This window comes from Chiroxiphia lanceolata, chromosome 21, assembly GCF_009829145.1.
Source record: "Chiroxiphia lanceolata isolate bChiLan1 chromosome 21, bChiLan1.pri, whole genome shotgun sequence".
Lineage (NCBI taxonomy): Eukaryota > Metazoa > Chordata > Aves > Passeriformes > Pipridae > Chiroxiphia > Chiroxiphia lanceolata.
The window spans coordinates 5,858,535-5,880,158 of NC_045657.1; the positions used below are offsets into that span (position 1 = coordinate 5,858,535).

The following is a 21,624-nucleotide window of genomic DNA, read 5'->3' on the forward strand; positions in this document are numbered from 1 at the left end:
TGAAAAACTACTGATGCTGCTGTACTGCCATCCCATCACACAGAACCGACTCAGTGCTTAAAACAAATTAAAAAGATACTACTTTCAGGTGTTAAAGACCCTCCTCAGCAGTATTACATAATATTATTACCACACTAATATGCTCTTCAGTCCTGGATTGTGCACAGCTGTGAGTCAGAAGGCATCTGGAGGTGACAGTGTTCCCACGTACAAATTTAGAAATGTACTAATAAACAGAAATGTTTTCCTTTTACTTAATTACAACAGTTTTTCTAGCCTAAGCATTTTGTGAGAGATTTACAACTGAATAATTAATAAAAGGAAATCACACGAAAATAAAAATTTAATGTAAAATTCAGATCCGGATTAACTGAGTTGAATTAATAAAGCCTTAACTTCTATTAAACCTTTGAATATGCTCCTATTGTTAATAAAGCAAGTGCATTTGTTTAATATAAAGCCTTCTGCAACCTGTTACTGTTTGTAACATGGTCCAGGCTCTGGTCAGTGTTTAAGGAATTATTTTAATTAGACTGTTCATTCAGTGGAAATAGTGGAAGTCAGACTAGTATGTGTAGATGGGGTTCCAGAGGAGCAGGGACACTTCCACACCTTCACAGAGCCAGTCTGTCCCAACAGTCGGGATCACTGGAGAGGTCTGGGGGGCAGTGGCTGCAAGGGCCCTTTGCCCACTCGGGGTTCACACAGGGGCTTCCCCCTCTTTCCTCCTGGTCTCAGACCCTCCAGGGGGGCAGAGTGAGGGCAGGGGGGCAGTTCAGGGAGCTGGAGCTCCGAGGACCCTCTGGCTCCCCAGCCTAGAGGGACAGGGCTGGCTCTCTCCAGGGTGACCCCGGAGGCCAGGGGGCCTGTCCCTGGCTCCCCCTTATCCCAGCCCCTCGCCAGGGCGTGGGATCAGCAGTTCCTGCCCACTCTGCAACCCCTGTGCCACGGGAAGATGAGTCACAGCCGGGATTTGTGCCTGTCCAGCTCTTCCAGGATCCCGCAGGGCACCAGCCCCTGGTGCTTGGGATGCTCCCGGGGCAGCTTCTGCGGGGGAGCCGGGAAAGGGCAGCGTGGGACCGGCCTGGGGAAGGTGGGTTGCAGTTTCCATCCCGGGATGGAGCTGTGCAGCTTCTTTGGGAGCTCTCAGAGCAGGGCTGGCAGTTAAGGGGTGCCCCAACGCTGAACCGGCAGCCCCTGTTCTCCACTAAACCTGAGACAGAGCACTGCACTGGAGTACAGTCACTGGGAGAAGGTGATGATCAAGGAAAAATGCCTTAGAAGATTCCATTTTTAGTCCAGGAGAGGGAGGACAAGAGATTAAGCATAAGTCTGTTCCCCAGAGCAACTGGCTGGTACTAGAGGCACTTGTGACCTCCCCTCTCTCCTCCCCGAAGGAGAACCACCTCATGGCCACTGTCCACCTCACCCGTGGAAGATGATGCTGAGTATGGGACTAATAACTGATTCTTTTGAAAAAGACTCTTAGAAATGGTAACTTCAAGTAACAGTTAAATGTACTTTAATTCCTTCAAACAGAAGGAGAGTTTGAAGGTACAGCAGAGAAATTATTTCACTGATTTCAGTCTCTTTTTAAAAAAAAAAAAGAGCATGGCTTCAAATTTCAGGAACAGTATCCAATAAACAAAGTGCTATATCTATGCACCTGGTTTAGTGTGGTACAAAGAGCTTACAGATTCAAATGTCATAAATGATGGAGAAATCGATTCAGATAATGCTTGTTTACAGGGACAGAAACTATGTTGACAAGTATGAATAAGTACACAGATCATCTGTTTAAAAAACTCAAACCTTTCTAACTATATTTACACACACACAGATGTATTTGTTTCCTTTGGCACTAGAAATTACAGACAAAAGATTCCATTTTATAGCAATTAAAACTTCAAACTTAAAAATAACCTTTGAGCCAGTTAAGTCATAAAGCCCCAGCACAGTAGCTTCACTGTTATTAAATTGCTGCCAACTCTTATGTTCTAACCCTGGAAATTCAGACCACAAAGCCTGAAGTCAGTGTCCACCTATGACAAATTTCACTTGGCAGAACTGGATGTGAGGAGCTCAAGCAGGGGGAGTTAATGATAGACAGATATTTAATAAGAATGAATCTCCCATTATTTTCATCCAAGGTGGATGTCTACTTTTAAAAGCTCTTTACATGCATATAAAATAAATCAAGTAAGAAATGGACACCCATTACATATATTCAGCCAAACTAGACATGAATGCTCAGAGCAAACGATGGCCAGCTGTAGTATTTCTTCAGCATTGCAGAGAAATGTGTTAATCCCTACTCATTTCCATTGCTAAAAAAAAAAAATTAAGATAATGCTTAACTAATATGGTTTATTCTTTTACCATCTTAGTTTACTCTTGAGCCATTGCCAGGAGTAAACCCTGAAGTTTCACAGGAAATTCAGTATTATCAGTACAGTAGCAAGAGTATTTTGGCACCCTGTAAAATCCTAAAGAACGTGCAAGAAAAATCTTGTAAGTAGCATTTAATTATCCAGACTTCTCATTCCTTTTTCCTGGTACTTGACTTTACAGAGCCTGAAGCCTTGATTACTTTCAGAACAGTTTTTAAAGGTTTCCTGCTAGTGGAACAACAACAGCACAGTGTTTTTCCTAAAGCATTCAAGACTAGCAAAAGATTGTTTTCCTTGAGAAACTACATAAAAACTAAGTAATGAGGCATCATGGCAAGTAACAGCACATCGACCCTTTACCACAGTAGGAAGCAATTTTCAATGTTACAACAAAAAGGAATTAAATGGAAAAGATCTAAAATTTATAGGACTTCATAGGTTTTGTTCCTTCTCTCTCTCTAGTGGTAAGAAACCATTACTGGTCAACACTGTACTTAGCTCTGCAAGCAGGATCAGGGCAGAAGCTTTTCTTGAGATGGAATAAAGTACATGGTTGTCTTATTTCTGCATCGATCACATGAGACTGGACGTTGCATTGTCTCTGACAACTGGATGGAATCCAGGCTGGACCACACACTCACAGAATGGTTTCCCTCACACATTATTTGTGCACGTCTCCACCAGGGATCGATCGTGTCCTGCCAAGTGTATTTTTAAGCATCAAAACCAGGCTGAATTTGGCTGTAGCAAATTCTGTGAGGAAAAGGGATCAGAGCAAATAAAAGCAAGTCTTCCCAGAAGACAAGTCTTTTCTACACATCCAAAGAGCTGTTTGAGTTCCAGATTAGCTGATACAACTTTTTTTTTAAAAAATATTTCAAAAGCACAGCATGTTAAAACAACTTCCATTACACTTTGTGGAATACCAGTACCAACAACCTCTATGTGAAATTGTTACAGGCTTCTCAAATGCAGTCTCCTAAAATGAGAGTGTATCTAAAGCACATGTACATGCTGCTACCAAGGAAAGAAAGCAGGGAAGTAGCAACTTTTTCTACATGAGCTTCACTGAGAATCTTGCTCTTTGAAATAGCCCAAATTAGCTTGCACTTAAGATTTATTTTCAACTGAAAAGACTTAAAAAACCACCCAAATGTTATTATAAGACCCCTTGGTCTCTTTGTTCTAAGCTTGCATGGTATTTTCGTGCAAACTGATGTACTGGAGATACAGGACTGCAAGTTACTGCTCAAGAATTCTGATAAATTATTTTTCTTTTTAGTAAATCAGGAATAAAAACCTGTGTCTTCACACATGGTCCTACAAGAGTCAGTGTGCAGTAGGAACTACCAAAGGAAACACCCTCCAGGTTCCGAAATAGTAGAAACTAATTTAACTGATTATCAGCCCACACAACCACAAGGCTGCATTGCACTACAGAAATAATGCCCAAATGCCCCCAAAAATGCCTAGAAACTACAAGCAAGTTCTAAACAGGGTATGAAAACCGGTTTCTTTCAGTGAAGACCAACCAGCCCCTTTGTGTACACATTTAGTTTTATTGTAACAAAGCAACTTGTACACTTTAACGTTTAAAACTGAGCATCTTTCTTTCCTTTCCAGTGAAACAAAAAAAAAAAAAAAAAAAAAAAAGAATTTAAAAATAAACAAGAACAAAATTACAATAGAGAATGTCAATTCCAAATAAGATCCTACAGGTTCTGCTGATTCTCCATCAAGTGGCAGGGCTCAAAGTCATCATTAGGAGAAGATTTTATTTTAAAAGTGTCATCTTAAACTGCAAGGATGTTTGTTAAACATCACAATTAAACATGCCAAAGGAGAAGAAGCCATGTTGTCAAAATGCCCACTTAACCCACCCAAACATCTGAAACCCACCCCGGCTGACCTTCTATAACCCCATTTTTATTTTTATTTTTTTTTTTTTAGGTTTTTTCTTTTTTTTAAACAAGAGAAAGTAGACAGATACATGTTGGTAAATGCTAACTGTCCATATTCACATAGAGACACAGTGTAATCTCTGAGCCCAATATACAGAGAAAGAAGGAAAAAAGCTAGATTCTATGCACTACTACACAGGGGCCTAGCACTCTTCAGCTTCCAGCAGAGTGAAGGGAGCAGAAGGTTTTCTTTTTTCCCACAGAACATGGTGTGTTGATTCCATAAACAGTTTTTTGTTTTGAGACAGAAAGGGATAAAAATGAACTTGAAACAGAAACTGGTAGATTCTTTTCCACTGTGTTCTGCTCAAGGTATTTCCCCCAAAATAAATCGTGAACCATGGTGTAGAGGAGATAAAAAGAGACCTCAAGAGAACAAGGCGACTGAGCACAAGAAATAAAAGACAGCAACTTGCTCCCAGGGACTGGAGAAAAATTAAAAAGGTAAAAAGGGGGTTTGGAATCCATCAGTGTTCAATTAGTCATCTTCTCCTTCATCCTCCTGTTGAAAGATAAGCAACAATTAAAACAATCTAAATCACTAAACTTCAGATAGCAAATGCAGTGAGCAGTCAGAGTTGTACCACCCTACAGGCTACAGAGTTACTCAGTGTCTCATTCTCCTCTTCACTAAGGAGTGGGAACACTTGCCCTGAGTGCCCAGAAGTCCCTCAAATACCTGGATGTCCCAATGAAAACACAGAGGTTTGAGAAAAAACCGTGACTTAGAATCACTACAAGCATTGAGATGAGTTTCACATTTGGAAAGTGAAGGAGTCATCTTCTTTCCCCTCATTTTAAACTGTGAAATGCTTCGACTTTCACATGGCAAATTCAAGGTTACAGAATAAAGCCCAGAGCAGATCTCCTCTCAGCACAAGCAGTTTTTGCTACTCGGACACCCCACACCCAGTTATGAGAAACAAAAATGTTTTAAGTTCCCAACATCCTGGATGCTGATCCTGGAATTCCACTTCCTACTTAAGGAAATTTTTAATTCCTGAACCCAACAGAGAGTCTTAGCTATGCTGGCCACAAGCAGAAATAAACCAACAAGTGGGAGGATGATGAGATGCATCAACAAAAGCTATTTACGTGTAAAATACTGCTAGAACGTTCACTGATTAACTAAGAATTTTGTTACATCCTCGTTCTTCTGGAGCACCTCCCTTAGAAATTCACTATAACTACATATTTACACAGTGTTTCTCATATACACAAACATACTTATTACTACACTGAAACCACTCCACAAGCAGTGGCAGTTCTGTTTCTCCCCTCCAAACACCCTGAAGCACAGAAAAGAGCTATTTCACCTTGCTAACAACAACAGCCTGGTATTCTTACAAGATCCCTCACACACCAGAGATGGATGGCACGAAGGGCAAGGTTACTCACCTCTCCTTCCTCTCCCTCATCATCATCTTCATCTTCCTCCCCCTCATCTTCATCTCCTTCTTCATCAATATCCTCTAATCCTTCCTCCTCTTCATCATCATCGTCATCCTCCTCTCCCTCCCCTTCTTCATCGTCCATGTCAGGAACCTTAAAGACACATTTGCAACATCAACTACAGTGATCAAATTCCCTCTCGCTCTCACAGAGCTGCCGTGGGCCCCGTTTCCCTGCTCAGGGCTGGACCTACCAAGTAGTACTGTAATGGATTTGGCCAGATGTCATCCTTGATGACTTCTCCTAGTTCGTCAGCCCCTGCATCAGAGTGGTCAGTGAACCAGGTGAAGAAGCTTTCTGGCTCTTCATGCTGCCTCTTCCTACTGGCTTTGTTCTGTGTCTGGCTTGAACGTTTTGTCAGGTCCTGAAAAGCAAGTTAAGAAGTTTACTGAAGTTGTCTTGTTTTTTCATTTTTAGAAGCCTACTTGTCTAAACACACACAATAAGTCACCTTCTCCTCCTCATTCAGGATAAGTCTTTAAGGAACATTTAGAACCCAAACAACTCCCAGAAAATAGTGCATTTCTCATGAACATGAGAGAACAGTAAACCTGCCTGTTTCTTTCAATGACTTCCACAGAAACACTGAAAATTCACAATCTCACATCTGACTGATGTTTCCCTACCCCAAAGAAGCAAAAGTACGACAAGTATTTAATGATACACTGAATTTAAAAGGTCTCACAACAGCTAAATGCTACTCAAAGTAGCAACTGGATGCTACGACTACTAAATGCACCCAATTTAAGAAACAGGCTCCACACCTCTAAGCTCCGTATTTAACTTGAGATAAAGACCTGTCTGGGCCTTCTTAGCCTAAGGTTTCCTGCTTTGAAGTCTTCAGGCCATTCTTTGTAGTAAGTGGAGAAAAAAAACAACCACACAAACCACTCAAACACACGGTCACAAGAACATATGTGAGTTCTGTAAGTGTAAGTTTGCAACAATCTTTCTGCCAAGTCTGAAAATTACTACCCACTATTTAAAAAAAAAAATAATTGTGATCATACATATAACTCCAAACTTTTAGTATTTGTTTTCTTGAAAGAATCACATTTGTAGGTTTGAACTGTTTAATGAAGAACAATACCAGAATTCACACTGACTTTGTGGTATGTTGTAAGGATCACTCGACTAGTTTGTACAGGACTCTAAGTTCTTATAGAAAAGTTCTAGTTCTCAATGAAAAAAGATTAAGTTTTCTCCTTGGTCTGAGGGTGACAAAGCAATAGCAATTTAACTGCGACCCTCAGTTCTACTTTTAAATAGTCAGTTCAAAATCTTCAGGGTAACATGAAAGTGCTTCCAACTTTTACAGAAATGAACTACACCAAATAAATTATGTTTGAATGCTGCCTGGATTACAGGTATATCCACATTATTGTGTGGCTGCAACTTCTAAAAAGATGTGGTGTCTGGAAATGAAGTCAAGGAAATCAAATCAAATCACACCCCACTATCTGATCCCCAAACATCTGTCCTCAGAATTCCTTATTTAATTGTTATTTTAAGAGAACAGCAGCAGTCTAGATGCTGATCAAGGAAGAGACAAACTACTGCACTTGGTAATGTCTCCACCTGGTCACACTTGTGCTTTCACTGTTTTAATGGTGGTGCTCAACTGAGCAAGAGAATCCACTAAGGATCTCCATGGAAATGGGGTATTCCAAACCCTGCAAGATAGCCAAGAGCTGTGTGTGTAGAGAAGGGCCTAGGGGAGTGAGAGGGGAAGAAAGAGCAGCTTCAATGCAAAGGAAAAAAGCAAAAGGAAGGTAATTAAAGTGATGGCATCACACAGCAGCTCTCCCAGATGCTCTACATACCTTCCCAGATTTCCATTTGATCTCAGTTGATTTTGAAGAAGGGTCTCCACTTTCATTGAGGTGAAACTCTTTGGAGAGAACTTTATTTTCAAAGTAGGGATTCTCATCAAAATACTGCAGAGTGGAAAGCAAGGAGTTAGAACCCACAGAATGGCAACACACAGGCCAGGTCAAAGCTGGCACTAAATGAGTAACTTAAGAGATTAAGTTACAAACTAGAGCCCAACATGCAATTACATCAAAAAACCCCAGTAAAATCACAAGTGAAGGAATCACTTAAAGTACTTACAAAATCTATTCTGTAACCTGATTTGATGTCTTCAAATTCTGTCACCTCAACTCTGGTCAAGTAATGCAGTGCTTCCTCATCTTCTTCTCCCAGCAGTGCAGATACTGAGACAGAATGAGGAATTCCCACATTAACAAAGCCATGGAATGTACATCATGCAGGCAAAATACAGGAAGCTGACAGTAAGATCAATCTTAAAAGCAACACATCTGTCCAAACCAGCTCCTTTAATTCCAGTTAGCAGCCAACAGACTATTTGCATTTGCTGAGGTGAAAACATATATTTGCTTGTTGCAGTTTGCAGCAAACACCATGTACATCCATGTACCCTTCTCTGACACAGATTTTTGTGCCTGTTGTTTGCCCACTCTAAGCAGTCTACAAACTTGTTTTGCAGAAAGTTTATTGTGAAGAGTCCCAAGGAGCTCACTTCCAATTCAAAACACCCAAATAAACTAGAACCCTATTTTTTCTTTTTACTTTAAGGGCCCAATGCACTGAATAAAGCGGAAAAGTCACCATTTAAAATGCAGGCATTTTAAGACTGAAGTATGTTAGTAAACAAGATGTTCTTTTGTCAACAAGTGCTAGAAATAAAAATCTTATAAAATGCAACCTAGGACAGAAAGGAAGTTTTTGGTATGACCAGTGACAACTGTACAGGACCCTCAGAGCTGCAAGACACCCATGTAACGAGCAAGCCAATACTGAACTTACAGGGAAATAAGGAGGGCTATTAAGAATATACCTTGTGGGTGGTTGACAAATGTTGTTACCCAGAAATTCGGGATTTTGGCGATCAACTCTGACCTCTTCTGGAAGAATGGTTGGCGGAGTTTGTTGTATTTCTGTTCTACTTTCAAAATTTCCTCACTGGCTTGTTCATTCAGTCTGTAACAGAAGGAGTCATGTTAACCACAGGCAGAGAACTGGGAGTTAAGGACACACCATAAGTAGTTAACTAAGAGCTGAATGGGTTTGATGAGTCTGGCATCTTTAACTAATGAAGTATCCCAAAAAACCCGAGGCCCAGAGCTGTAACAACTGTTAAACACCCTGCCAGAAGAATCTCACTGGTCTTAATGGAACCTTCCCAACACACAATGCTTTGCTGGAATGGACCTCTATTTATGCAAAGCAAAGTATTGTTTTACCCCTTACACATTTTGTTTGCAAAAGACCTGCAGATAGAGAACACACAACACCATCACCTGCTCTAACTTCTGGGCAGACAAGGAAGCCACAGCAATTTTACACCCCATGCAAGTAAAACCTGAAGACATAACATTTGATTGTTGTTGTAAAGAGGGAAAGCCCTGACGCTGCAACAGCTTCACAGGGTCAGAGCCCCAACAGTCACCTACAGTCCCTGTAGGACAGTGGGCAGGGAGAGAAGATCCAGGCAAAGACCCACAGCCCAGACAGCTCTGACATATAAAGCTAACATTTCAGAGACATTTTCTATGTGTTATTCTACAAGCACACCGATATTATAATAAAAATATATAATAAAAGCCGACTTTTCAACCAAGTTCTGGGTTCTGCTTGCAAACAGGGAAATACTTTTGCCAGATAACACACACACGACCTCGAAAACCCAACAGAAAATACACTGCTGTTATCAAAACTACCACAATTAATTTAAAATTTTAAACTCAAGCTCTACCTTTTTAATTCTACGCAATTAAGCAAGAAACCAGGACACTTCTTTGTTTTTTTAAAGCCTCTAATCAAGTCAGAACACATGTATGTCTTGGCAGAGTTCAAACAGAGAGAGCACTACTAAGCACTTAGTTTACTAAATATTTTTACTTTGACAGTTACACTTCAATTTCTGCTCAAACATTTTAAAAATTTGATAGTGTTTACCTGTCTATTTCATTCTGTACTTCATCAATGTGTTCAATTGCTTCCTGTTGCTCTTTTTCTGAAAAACAAACGAAAATGTGTCAACATCCCTTCATTCTCAAGCCTGACAAATCACCTGGGGCTTCTCTTTAAGACCTTTTCTACTGATCTACTGTAAAAGCACCCGGGGATTTCTATTAAATGTCATAAGTCTCATAAGGCCTCAAAGCTTCAGCCTCACAGGGTGCACTGGGAGCTGATGAAGTGCAGGAAAGTTTGACAAAACGGCCCTAAAGTGAGTTCACCCCCAGAAAACCACAGCTCACATCCCCCTCCACAGTTTTACAAGCCAACTTAATTTAAAAATCAACCGTGACACAGGAGCAGCAATTTAATTAAAGCGTTGTAAGCCGCGTTTACTACGACCAACACATTCGAGGGAATGTGAAATAATTTAGAGAGGACTGAGATATCAATAGAAACAGCGTGTCTGGGCACACGCCACCTTCCAAACAGCGAAGAGGACGCTCGGAAGGAGGGTTAGAAACAAAAAAGCCTCGAAAGCGGCAGCTCGCGGGTATTTTCTAACGAGCCCTTCCCCTGGCCGCAGGTTCGGCCGGGGCCGGGTTCCGGAGCGCTGTTTCCCCGCCGCGCGGGCGATGAATGAGCGGCCGCGGGAAGCGGCGGGCGCGGAGCAGCGCCCGGGGGGCCGTGCCCGTCCCCGCCGCGGGGGCGCGGGACGCACGTGGGGCGGCAGCGCGGGCAGCGCCGCGGCCCCGGAGCGAGCCCGGCCTCCCAAACCCGCGGCCGCACGTGGGGCGGCCCCGGCCCCGCGTGTCCCCGCCGCCCCATCCCCGCAGCACCACGCGGCCGCGGGAGGCGGCGGCGCATCATGGCGGCGGCGGAGCGGCAGCACAATGAGGCTCCGCGGATGCCGCTCCGCGAGGGGCGGCGCGGGGGGGGTCCCGCTGCTCGGGCCGAGCCGCAGCGCCCCCCGCCCGGCCCCGCGGGGAGGGCGGCCGGGCCGGCGGCGCAGACAAAAGGGCGCTGTAACATGGCCTCCTCCCGCCGCCGCCGGGCCTGCACATCCGCCCGGCCCGGCCCGCGCTCCGCCCGCCCCCGGCGCGGCCGCGGCCCGTGCGGCGGGGGAAAATGGCGGTCGGGCGCGAGGCGGAGGCCGCGCCGGCTGCCGCCATTCCCGTCCCGCCCCCGGCGCGGCCTCACCTGAGGTCTCGTCGGCCCCATCGTGGTTGGAGTTCAGCTCCTTCTTACTGACTTTGGCCGCCGGCGCCGACATGTTGGAGGCTGCGGAGCTCGAAGGGCGGGAGGGAGGGGGGGCTGCAACGGGGGTGCGCGGGGGGAAGGGGGGGGAGCCGGGCGCTGACTCCTCCTGCTGCCGCTGCCGCCGCTGCTACCGTCGCCGCCGCTCGGGTCCCTCCGCCGCCGGGGCGCTCCCGCCTCCTCCGCGCGGTGCTGCCGGATACCAGGGCGGCAGCAGCGCCTCTCGCTGCCCTCGCACTCCTCACCCAGAGCCGCCACCGCCACCTCCTCCTCTGCTGCTGGCGAGGGGCGGGCACGCGGCGCGCATGCGCGGCCACCCCCCCCGCCCCAGCGCCGGGCCACGGCGGCCGCAACGCGCGTGCGCTCCGAGCCCCCCGCCCCGGGGCGCGCTGTGCCGCGGGCGTCGCGCTGCGCAGGCGCGGACGCGCTCTCCCCACCCCGCGCCGGGGAAGGTGAGGCGGGCCCAGCGCGCGCGCAGCCGCGGGGAGGCCACGCCCCCGCTGTCGCCCTGGAGCCGGGCGTTGATTGGTGGGGAGACTCGGTAGGGGGGCGTGGCCTCGGTGCGGAGACACAGAGGACGGCGCGCGCGGGAGGGCGGAGGGGTATGTGGGGGGGGGTTTCGCGCCTGCGCGCGGCGCACGTGCCCGCGCGAACTCGCTGAGGCGCCGCGCGCGAGGCCCCAGGGGTGTGTCACCTCCCCCCCTCAGTCCCCTCACGGCCGCTCCCCCCCCCCCCCAGCCCGTGTGCAGGCACCGACACACGGCACGGGCACGGGGAAGGAGAAGGGGCAGCAATGGTGTTCGGGGCACCTGTCTCCAGATGGTCCCAAATGGTCCCAAAAAGCTCCAGTGCTGCGCAGTCCTGCCGCCAGAGGCGGCCCCTCGGGACCGGCTCCAGAGCCGCTGGTGCCACCGGCGAAGTCGTGTTTCCCCCTGGGAATGTAGTGATCCCTGTCTCCCTGCACTGCCTCCTTTAGCTGGGATGTGTCCCAAAGCACTTATAGAATCACCAAGACTGGGAGAGACCTTTGGGATCATCCAGTCCAACTATGCACCAAGTGCTCTGTAACCCCTAAATCACATCACCCAGCACCATATCCAACACCTCAGGCATGGTGACTCCACCACCTCCCTAGGCAACCCATTCCAATGCCTGACACCTGAACAGTGAAAATATTGTTCTGATGTCTGATTTGAATTGCCCATCTCAGCTTAAGGCCATTTCTTCTGCTCCTCTCGCTGAAGACACAGCAGAAGAAACTGGCCCCCACCACACTACAAACTCCTCTCAGGTAGTTGTGGAGAGTGATGAGGTGCCCCCTGAGCCTCCTCAAGACTAAACAAGCCCATATAAATAACTTGGTTGAGGGCACAGAGCCCTGTCAGTCACACCCAGCCCGTCACTGTGGGAGCACAGCTCCAGAAGGTCACGGAGCCGCCTGCCAGCACCTGCCACTGCACCCAGAGCAGCAGGACTTTAAATAACCCATTTTGTCCCTTTCCTGTCCACCTGTCATGGAAGAGCTCAGTGCAGCTTCACAGCTACAGCTTACCAGGGTTTGCTCTTAAAGGAACAGCCAAGTCACTCTTTTCTATTGAAATCAGCACCACATCAGTCATAGACGAGTGTTATGACACAGATCGGGCTGAGAAACAAGTACTGCTTCGAGGAAATAGGAATTTCCCATTTGTATTTGCTTCTCAGTCACACATCAGCCCATTCTCCCTGCTTGTTTCCTCTTTTGCCTCATCAAATTGCCCTTACAAGGAATCAACAAGGCCTGGATTAGTTCCTGCCTCCTCAGGGGTCTTGACTTTAGTTTTCTGGTTCCTACTCCCACCTGTTGCTTCCAAATCCCAATTGTTTTTTTCCTTTTGTATTCCCAGCTGTCACTTCCCACCAGCTCTGTCCTTGCTTCCACTGCCACCCACAACAGCTGCCACATGTCCAGGATTTGGGTTGTGCTTCCCTGGGCAAAGACGAGCAGAGAGGAGCTGCCATCCCTTTGTTCTCTGGTTTCACACACAGCAATGACCACCACTGGTCACAAAAGGGAAGCAAAGCATCACAGCTTGATAAATGCAAGATTATCATATCCTTCCCAAGAGGGGTGTCCCAAGGCCTTTCTGAAGCCCTTCACAGCAAGGTAACTCCTTTCATACTCTGCCTGCACCTCCCAACATCAATTAAAATGGATATCTTCCCATTCAGAAAAGGTAAGCTCATGTGTAGGGCTTGGTTTTCTTCCTCCTGTTTCCTTTGGGTCTCTTGACTATGCAGGTGTATTTCCTTGGGGTTTCTTTTTCCTCATTTCTCACCTGTAATTTGCTGTTATTTTGTCTTTCTCTAGATTAGCCTTTGAAGGTCTGTAATTTGAAATAGCAGTGCAAAGTTTGAAGGCTAATTCCAAGCAGGAACATAAAGATCCAAGCAGTATCTGCCAGCTCCCTACTAAAATCCCTTGTTTAGTCTATAAATTACCTGGTATTCCTGAAGTACATGATCAAGGTGATCCACTGATATATCCAAAGTCAAGTAATCATTAATTTGAACTGCTATACTGTTAAAAATGCATTTCCACTATCTGTTTATACTGCCCTAAAACTAGCTATTATAAAAGAAAAAAGTGCATATTAATTATATATATTTAAAAGAATGTAAATATATGCAAATATTAAAATAACAAATATATCATGATTTATATATATATAAATATTAAACATATTTCATTTTAGACACAAAATACAAACGTGTTTTCATATGAAAAGAGAAAGCAGAGAGTTCAGTTTTGGGGGAAGGAAGAGGTGTTCTTTCACATAGTTTCTTTTTTTTTTTGCTTGCTTGCTTCAGTTTAGTGCTGGTGATGTGCTGTTCCCAGCTTCCTAAAACACCTTTTGTCCTAACTCTTCCTCAGTTCTCTTCCTGTTACAAAAGTTATGTGAACATCAGTACATCTTCTCCATTTCTACATCCCTTTCCTCCCATTGACCAGGTACTGTTGCTTTAACAGCTTGGATTTTCTCCTTTTCCAAACAGAGCCTCCCTTATACAGCCCAACCATGGTCTAACTTCTGGGCACATTTCATAAAAGGTCTCAAAACAACAGGTGCTCACCTGCTGCTGAGGCTTGGCTCGAAGAATTTGACAATTCCCAGAGTGATGCCCTCTCTGCACTCTCTTCTTTGCTCTATGGAAAAGTGAAGAAGTAAAACTAAGCCTCTGAGTTAAGAGTTGTTGTTAAGCCCTGGGAAGGATGAGAGGAGAGCACCCAGTGGCTTCTGCAGCTGATTTCATTTAGTGTTTGTTCTTGCTGCTCACTCAGGAGGAACATGACTCAAATATTGTGAAAGAGCAAATGGCAACACAGCTCTCAACTCAGCCTGAAACTGCTCCTCTGTGTATGTACACAAACCCCACGGAGTTTCATTACAAAGGAAGAGTGGTATCTGTGTGACACAAAGCCTTGTTGTTACGTGAGTTACCTGCTGTTACACAAGACTTTCAGAAATGACAGGTGATGCTCAGACCTAATACATAACTGGGTTTAATATCCCTGATACAATAACAACAAAAAAACCCCCAAAACACACAACAAAAATTTGAAAGTTTAATTGGTAAATATTCAGTTACCTCCCTTCACTTCTTTCTAATGTTTTTCATTTTCTAAACCTCTAAGGCAGTTTTAGTCCTTGAATAACTGTTAAGGGGATAAATGTACAGTTATAATCCTGAGATACGGGGAGGGGTGTGAATGTATTCAGAGAAGATTTACATCCTTCTTCTCTCATCTTCTTGTAAGACCTTTATCAACTACTCTGATTACATCAAACAGAACAGTAACATTTTTCCCTGAACTGCACTGTCTAAGTAGCTGTGCTGCCTATATCACAAACAGCTCATTCCTCATATTACATTACATATTACATGTTACAGAGTCAGGATTCTGGCTTGAATTTCAGGTTGCACAGTTCAAGCTGCAAAACTGTGGCATCTTCCACATGCAGTGCCTGAGTACTGAGTGCTCACAAATCAGGGAGTTACATCTTTGCAGCCTTCCCATGGTAGTGACTTTGTCAGGCTAATTAATAAAATTGGGGGGATTTGGCAGCAGCTGATAATGATTAATGATAATGATTAAGCAACTGCATGTTTTCCTCAAGAACTGACTAAACAGAGCTTCTTTGTAAAGGAAATCTTATACTTGCTCCTTGAGGTGAAAGTTCAGATCTCCCAGTATATCTATCCTTGGTTAGGTGTGTTACTACAAGACAGACACATGATTGGTAATCATGATTAATTCCTGGAATTCAAAGTCAGCTGTAAATTTTAAACACAAACCCCTAGTTTGGCAAATGAAATCAGAAAATGTGCTAAATCCTCTCAAATCCAACGCAGTGATGTGTGGAAGAAAGAGCACATTTCCTCCTAAGTATTTCTGCAGTGCAAAATGGGCATATAGAAAATCATGCAAGTCAATATAATTAGTAGCAACTCACAGTTTTACCTCCTTCCACCCCAAAGAACCTCACAGTCTTTATGGAGATTGTAGTAGAGAAATACAAACCAAGGATCATTTTACCACCCCTGAAATGCAACCAACTGCTTAACAATTGTACATCTATGTTGGGAGCCTGATCTGCCACAGGAAACTTGCTCTGGATTAGGAACAAAGGTTCCCCCTTGGAATTTTTTAGACTCTATGAAATTTATGAGTATGAATATTAATTTTGTAGAGTCTATGAACGCTTTTAAGTGACTGGGTACACCAGTGAGTTGAAGGCACATGTGGAGCACACATAAGCTTGGACTTGATAGCAAAGCCTGACTGGCATATCAGGGCTGGCTGGGAGCAGCAGGGGCTGGTTTGCTGTGTGTGATCAGTGTGACAGCCCTCGGGAACCGCTGAGCCTCCCCGGCCCTACAAACAGTCTGGCACAGCCATTAACCAGGCAGATACGTCCCCTCCAACTGTTTATTCATCACCACTAGGCACAGACCTTCCCAGTCTGAGCACTCCCGTTAGAACTGAATGGTGAGATAATGACAGAAGAATCTTCCACGTGTCCCTGCAGTTGTTGCAGTTTAAACCCTCGGATGAAAATATTTCGGGGCTGATAAGTGGCTTGAAGCAGGACAGCAGGTCAGTGACACTGACAGCAGGCAGTGACTAACAGTGTGTAGCTGAACAAATCCAGTGCTCCTATTTATACTGGGGGTTATTTTTATTTTTGCTGAAATTCCCATTAGACATAGTTGCTAAACCCGATTTTTGCTTTTTCCTATAGCAACATTTTTAACTTACCAGAGTATCTGCTTGGAATCCCTGAAGAGATGGATGGTCATGTGCTCACTCCCAGGTACCAGAGGCAAAGAGGCAGGCAAAATATTCTGAAAAACCTCAAATGAAATTGAAAGGCTGTGAAACCTGGAGGGTTTATACTGGAAGTTATTCTGGAATACTTGTGCCAACCAAGTGTTTATGTAGAAGGCCCTGAAATAATTCCCAGGGGAAGTAGCTCCTCAGTTTCCTTCAGTGATGCTCTATCTGAAGCAAGGCTGAATTTCCCCTCAGAAGCTCCTGGGCTAGAGAGGATTTCTAAGGAAACACAATGAATATAGATAAAAAACCATGGAAGTGACAGCAGTAAAAATTGAAATGAATGCTGAATTGAAGCTTTAGGATAACTAAGTGTTGAGGACTAGGAAAAACTATACTTTGTGCTTCTGGGGGTTTTCCTGAAAGGAGATGTACAGAAGATCCCCTCCCTCTTCTCCACTCACAGGGGAATTAAAAGGGAGCCAACATTTCTACAGAGACAATTTATAAATGTTTGCTTTCCAGGATTTTAACTCTGGCCAATTCTCCAAACTCTTATTTATCATCTCCTCGGTCCTGCAGCAGGAAAACTCTTGCTGAATCCTAAGCAAAGTTGAGTAACACTTCTAGATTTGGTCCCTCAGGAATAGCAGTAGAGACAGATTTTACACTCTGTGTATTTTATCCATTGTCTTGTTACCAAGTGGCAGCGGGTTTTGTGGGAATCATTAAAAACTTCCCTTGTGATGCAGAGCACTATTGATATTTGAACTCTCAGGGGGAGTAACCTCTGTCTCTATCCAAAAAGCATCAGATTAAAATAAACACAACATTGCTCAGTGAAGAGTGAGGATGTTAATGACAATTCTGGGGTTTGAAGTTGGCATTACTCAAACATTTGCAGTGTGTCTTGAGGCCTGTGTAGGAGTGTGGTGACAGGAAAGGTGAGACAGAAGACAGGCAAACATGTAGGAATCTGTCATATACAGGTTTTGCTGTAATAGACATTGTACACATTGCTCTTTTCATCTGAGAATGTCAAAGCTCATTAAAAAAATCTAGTTAAATATAAGAAGCTCTGTGAGGAAAGTAATTCTTTTCCTGGTAGGTGAACAGAATGCCAGAGTTATTCAGTTATTGCTCATTAGAGCTGGAGACAGAACTCAGGAACAGGACAGGGCTCCAACTTGGGCTGCAGAAAGTGCTGCACGAGTTGCCAGCAGTGAAGATCTGGGAGTGGAATTTGGTTAATTGTGTCAGTCTGTATGAACAGGTACTATTTTTTGGCATTATATAGCTCAGAGAGTCCTGAGAGTCCTGCAAGATGTTACCTGCTCACAAAGCAAAGAGGTGGCTCTGGCATGGAGGAATGTAAAGTCTTTCAGGACATAGTTTGACAGCCAATTTTTTGGTAGAAATTCCTACTTATGCATTCCCCACCACACACTCCTGCCCTCTTCCCCTCCACACTGTCCCTGCATTGTGCCAGTGTTTTTTTTTTCCTGGTGCAGCCCCATATTAAATTGAATCAGGGAAGTGATTTCAATTAGAAATAGTCCCCATAAACTTTAGACTGTTATTCTGAGCTGGTTCCCTGGTGCAGATGCATGAACAATGTCACAAGAGAGAGAGAGTCCCTTGAAGGGAGTAATGAAGGAGTGAGGAACATGTTGCACAAGTCTCACTTAGAGGTGTTTGTCCAACTGCCCTTAACCAAGCCCAACCATGACAAGGTTCTAATTGCAACTGGTGTGAAAAAACAGCTATTTTTTTGTAAGTTTTGTTTAAATTAACACAAGCAAGTGGAATATATCAAATAAACAAAACAGCAGCTCTGCCACCTCAGGTGATCCTGGAAAAACTTTTAGAGCAGAATTTGAGATCATTAACAAATCATCATCCTTCCCTTTTCAGAGTCAAAACAAAGGAAATAACCTTTAAACTCCATGTTTGTTTTCACAGGGTTATGACTGGAAAATAATTTCATCTGCCTTTCAAAGGGGGGGTGGGGTGGGATTAAACAAAGTCGAGACCATTTCCCTCCCACCACAGCCGTACATTTATTATCTGACTCACCACTTCTGGGACTCCTTCTGGCAGCTCTGGCTTTATTGCACTGAAAACTCAAGCTTGTGAAAATATTCCCTGTTTTCAGGTTACTTTGTTCTCTGTTTCGTTCAGGTCAGTATTCCTTCCTTTAGGGGTTTGGAACTAAACCTTCAGTAAGAGCTGGATGTTGTGGCTCTTAAGCCTTGTGGGTTGGGAAGGAAGGGGGGAGGGAAGGAAGGGAAAGCAGAAATGAAGGGGGAGGAGAGTCCATATCTGAAGAGAGATTCCAGGCTAGAGAAATTTTCCTGACATCCATTCAGTTTCCAGCCGAGTCTCCTTCAAGGGCTTTTCCTGAGATCCAAAGGCCCTTCCAATTCACAGCGGCATTTCCATGCAAGTTCCCCTCTGGGAGCTAAGGTATAACTGCAGTCCTGGATAATAATCCCGAAGAACACCACCAGCCTCCCATTGAAATGTCAACTAGGCACTCCTGTTGTAGGGAGTAACAAAGAGATGCTAATATAATTAATTATGAAGCCTCAGTACCCTCATTAACACATCTTTAGTGCCTAGATCTTTGAAAATCAGCTGTATAAAGTGACTGTCAGAGTTAATTCCTTATAAATTGCCTCCTGTCACATCCCAGCACAGCAGCAAGTTCTCTCAGGCCTTGGTGCTAAGAAATCTGGGTGGTTTTTTTTTAGTTCTGATGCAGTTATATTGCTGTTATTAAAGGTATAAGCTGTTGCATAAGCAGGACTTTGTCAGGCTGGAGTAGAGAAAAATAAAAATGCCTTTAGTCAACCCAGCTTGCACAGTTGGGGGCATAAATAGGAAAAGTTTCAGTCAACTAGATGGAGAACTAAGGACAAAGGAAAAAAAAAATAAAAACCAGGACTGAAAGGTGTCACATAATCTGGCATTAAAATGTTTCCGGACCTTTTTTTGAATTTGGGGATCGCAGCCAGTTTATGGCTCTCCCTCCTCCTGCTGCCTTTACGACAGCATTCCAGCTCCAGGCCTCATTCCAGAGCATCCTCCCTCCCCTCCACTCCCAAATATATATTTCAATAGGCTTAGGCTTCATGGAGTTCCAAAACCAGCATGTAATTGGGGCAATTGTCTTTTACACTCCTCCACAGAGAGCCACAGTCATGCAGCTTAAGCCCTGTTTTGTCATGTTTTCACTCTTTTTTTTTTTTTTTAAGTGGGACTGAGATCAGTTTTTTTGTTAGGAACACATATATAGTGAAGAAAAAAGTTACAGAAATGGGCTGCATTAGTGGTTCCTTCTGTGATTTCTGAGTCCCAGACTGTCACTGCTACAAGATAAAGGGAGGCAATAAAAGGAAAGTGATCCTTACAAATCACTTGGCATTTTCTGCAGCAGTTGAAACACTCACACTGACACATCCAATTTGTCTGTACAAGATATTCTGCTTCTCTTCATCTTCCATGTGCTTTTGAGAAGGTGATAATCTTCCTGCAGTGCATAATTTTGTGAAGTTAGCTCTGTGTGTTTGTATAATATGCTCCAGGACCCTTTGGGATCCCCGTTGTACTTGGGGTAACAAACCAATCAAAATGAGCTATTTTTATTTGCTATTTCAGAAGTGGCTTTCACACTAAGTGATTTTGCTGGTCTAGCTAGCGTGGCAATATGCAAATTCTCTAAATGGAGGTGAAATTTCTACCAGTAAGAGGAGTCCTTGCAAATCTCTTTCTTGCTGTATTAGTTAACATCATGGTAGGAGCATTATTTTATTCTCCACTCTTACATTACATCTCTGTATCCCAGTAAAGCTATGATGTATTTACTGATCACTCATTGTTCATAGAAATAATGTTTAAGAAATGAGAGTAGTGTGCTTGAAATTAAACAAATATACAGATTTCTGAAGAGCAATCAAGAACTATCATGCAAATTCTGCTTGCTTGCTTTACATAAGCACAGATCTGATGGTCCCAAGTGGGATGTAACTACTTATTTCTGAATGTCCTTTTTTGAAACAACACTTCTGCAAAGGAGAACTAGTTCTATTCAGATGAGCAATACCTGTCCACAACCTCCTGAGATAACCAGCTGCTTCAGACATAGCAATTAAAATTCCAATAGCTGTTTGAGGTAGTGGACATAGTACCAGTTGATGAAGTGATGTACAGAAGAGGTAACTAATTTTTAGTCATGCATGGTTACTGAAAAAGGGATTAATTTAAGGGATCTCGGTGTTTTCAGCACTGCAAAGGGTCAGGTCCCTTTTAGGAATGGCACAGCAGATTGTACCTTTATGTCTGGGATGAGATACTGGACGTGCTGCTACGAACTCAGCAGGAACTGGAGGCCGCTGAGCCCAAACCAGGAGAGACGCTGCCAATCACCCTGTGACAGCCCCAAGGCCCTGCCCAAAGCAGAGGCTCCCAGCTGCCACCAAGTTCAGAGCCCCATGACAGCCAGGATTCGGGATCCTGAGCCTTTCACAGATGCCTCCTTGGACAATCCCCGGTGCTCGGCCCCGTGCCAGCCCCACTGCGGTTCCAACCCCGCTGGCAGTGCCTTTGTGCCCCTGTGGTGGTGACTTGCTGCCACCTGCCACAAAACCTTTCCCCAGCTCCCTCCTGGTCTGGTTACACTCCACTAAAATCTTTGTCTTATTATTAATCATCAAGGAAGGAATGTGGGATAAACAATACCTGCACAGGGCAAGGAATTGCACCCGTATTTTATGAGTCCCCTACTGTAATTCTGCAGAGCACAGCAGATCCATGATTTTAATGGAGATGGATACTTTGGATAATGTATCATGTCCCTGTGTAACAGGACATCAGAAATGAGGCAACATGTTTTCTGATGAGAGGGAGAAATAGGTTTTTAAAGCAAAAAGGGCACAGCATTTGCAGGGACATTTTGGGGTGGAAACAGGAAAAAGAAGATCTGAAATTGGAAAAAATGCACAAGCCTGTTAGGATGGACTGGGAATAAATAGGTAAGGGAGTCACAGAGCTTGAGAGAACACCTCAGGTCCACAGAAGGACCTGAACCCTCACCAAGGTACTGAGCACCTGGTGGGCTGCACAGACATTGTGTTCAACACTGACAGTCGTGGGGACCTTTTCTGCCTTCAGGTTTGGTAGATTTTAACATCACAACTCTCTGCCAAAAGCCAAATATGGGATAACTGATCAGATATTGTCCATATCCCAATAACAAGCGCAA

General features: G+C 44.4%; 1 protein-coding gene and 1 long non-coding RNA gene across 2 annotated transcripts; both read right to left on the bottom strand.

Moving 5' to 3' along the window:
- Positions 1-3,929: 3,929 nt before the first annotated feature.
- On the bottom strand, positions 3,930-11,361 carry SET (SET nuclear proto-oncogene). Its single transcript, XM_032707993.1, has 8 exons — positions 10,988-11,361; positions 9,785-9,842; positions 8,664-8,806; positions 7,916-8,019; positions 7,627-7,740; positions 5,997-6,167; positions 5,750-5,896; positions 3,930-4,853 (listed from the first exon to the last, which is right to left on the bottom strand). The coding sequence occupies exons 1-8, from the start codon at positions 11,058-11,060 to the stop codon at positions 4,830-4,832; spliced, it is 834 nt and encodes a 277-aa protein (XP_032563884.1). The 5' UTR covers positions 11,061-11,361; the 3' UTR covers positions 3,930-4,829.
- Positions 11,362-13,824: 2,463 nt separating this feature from the next.
- Positions 13,825-19,836, bottom strand: LOC116796965. The gene is made up of 5 exons (XR_004360549.1): positions 19,814-19,836; positions 18,438-18,900; positions 16,347-16,441; positions 14,675-14,741; positions 13,825-13,966 (listed from the first exon to the last, which is right to left on the bottom strand). It is a non-coding gene; the product is annotated as an uncharacterized LOC116796965 (long non-coding RNA).
- Between the last annotated feature and the right edge of the window lie 1,788 nt (positions 19,837-21,624).

Coding starts and splice junctions, on each gene's coding strand:
- SET (XM_032707993.1), bottom strand. CDS start 11,060: ATGTCGGCGCCGGCGGCCAAAGTCAGTAAGAAGGAGCTGAACTCCAAC. Junction 9,843..10,987: donor TGGGGCCGACGAGACCTCAG/GTGAGGCCGCGC, acceptor TTTGTTTTTCAG/AAAAAGAGCAACAGGAAGCA. Junction 5,897..5,996: donor ATCCATTACAGTACTACTTG/GTAGGTCCAGCC, acceptor TGTGTCTTTAAG/GTTCCTGACATGGACGATGA.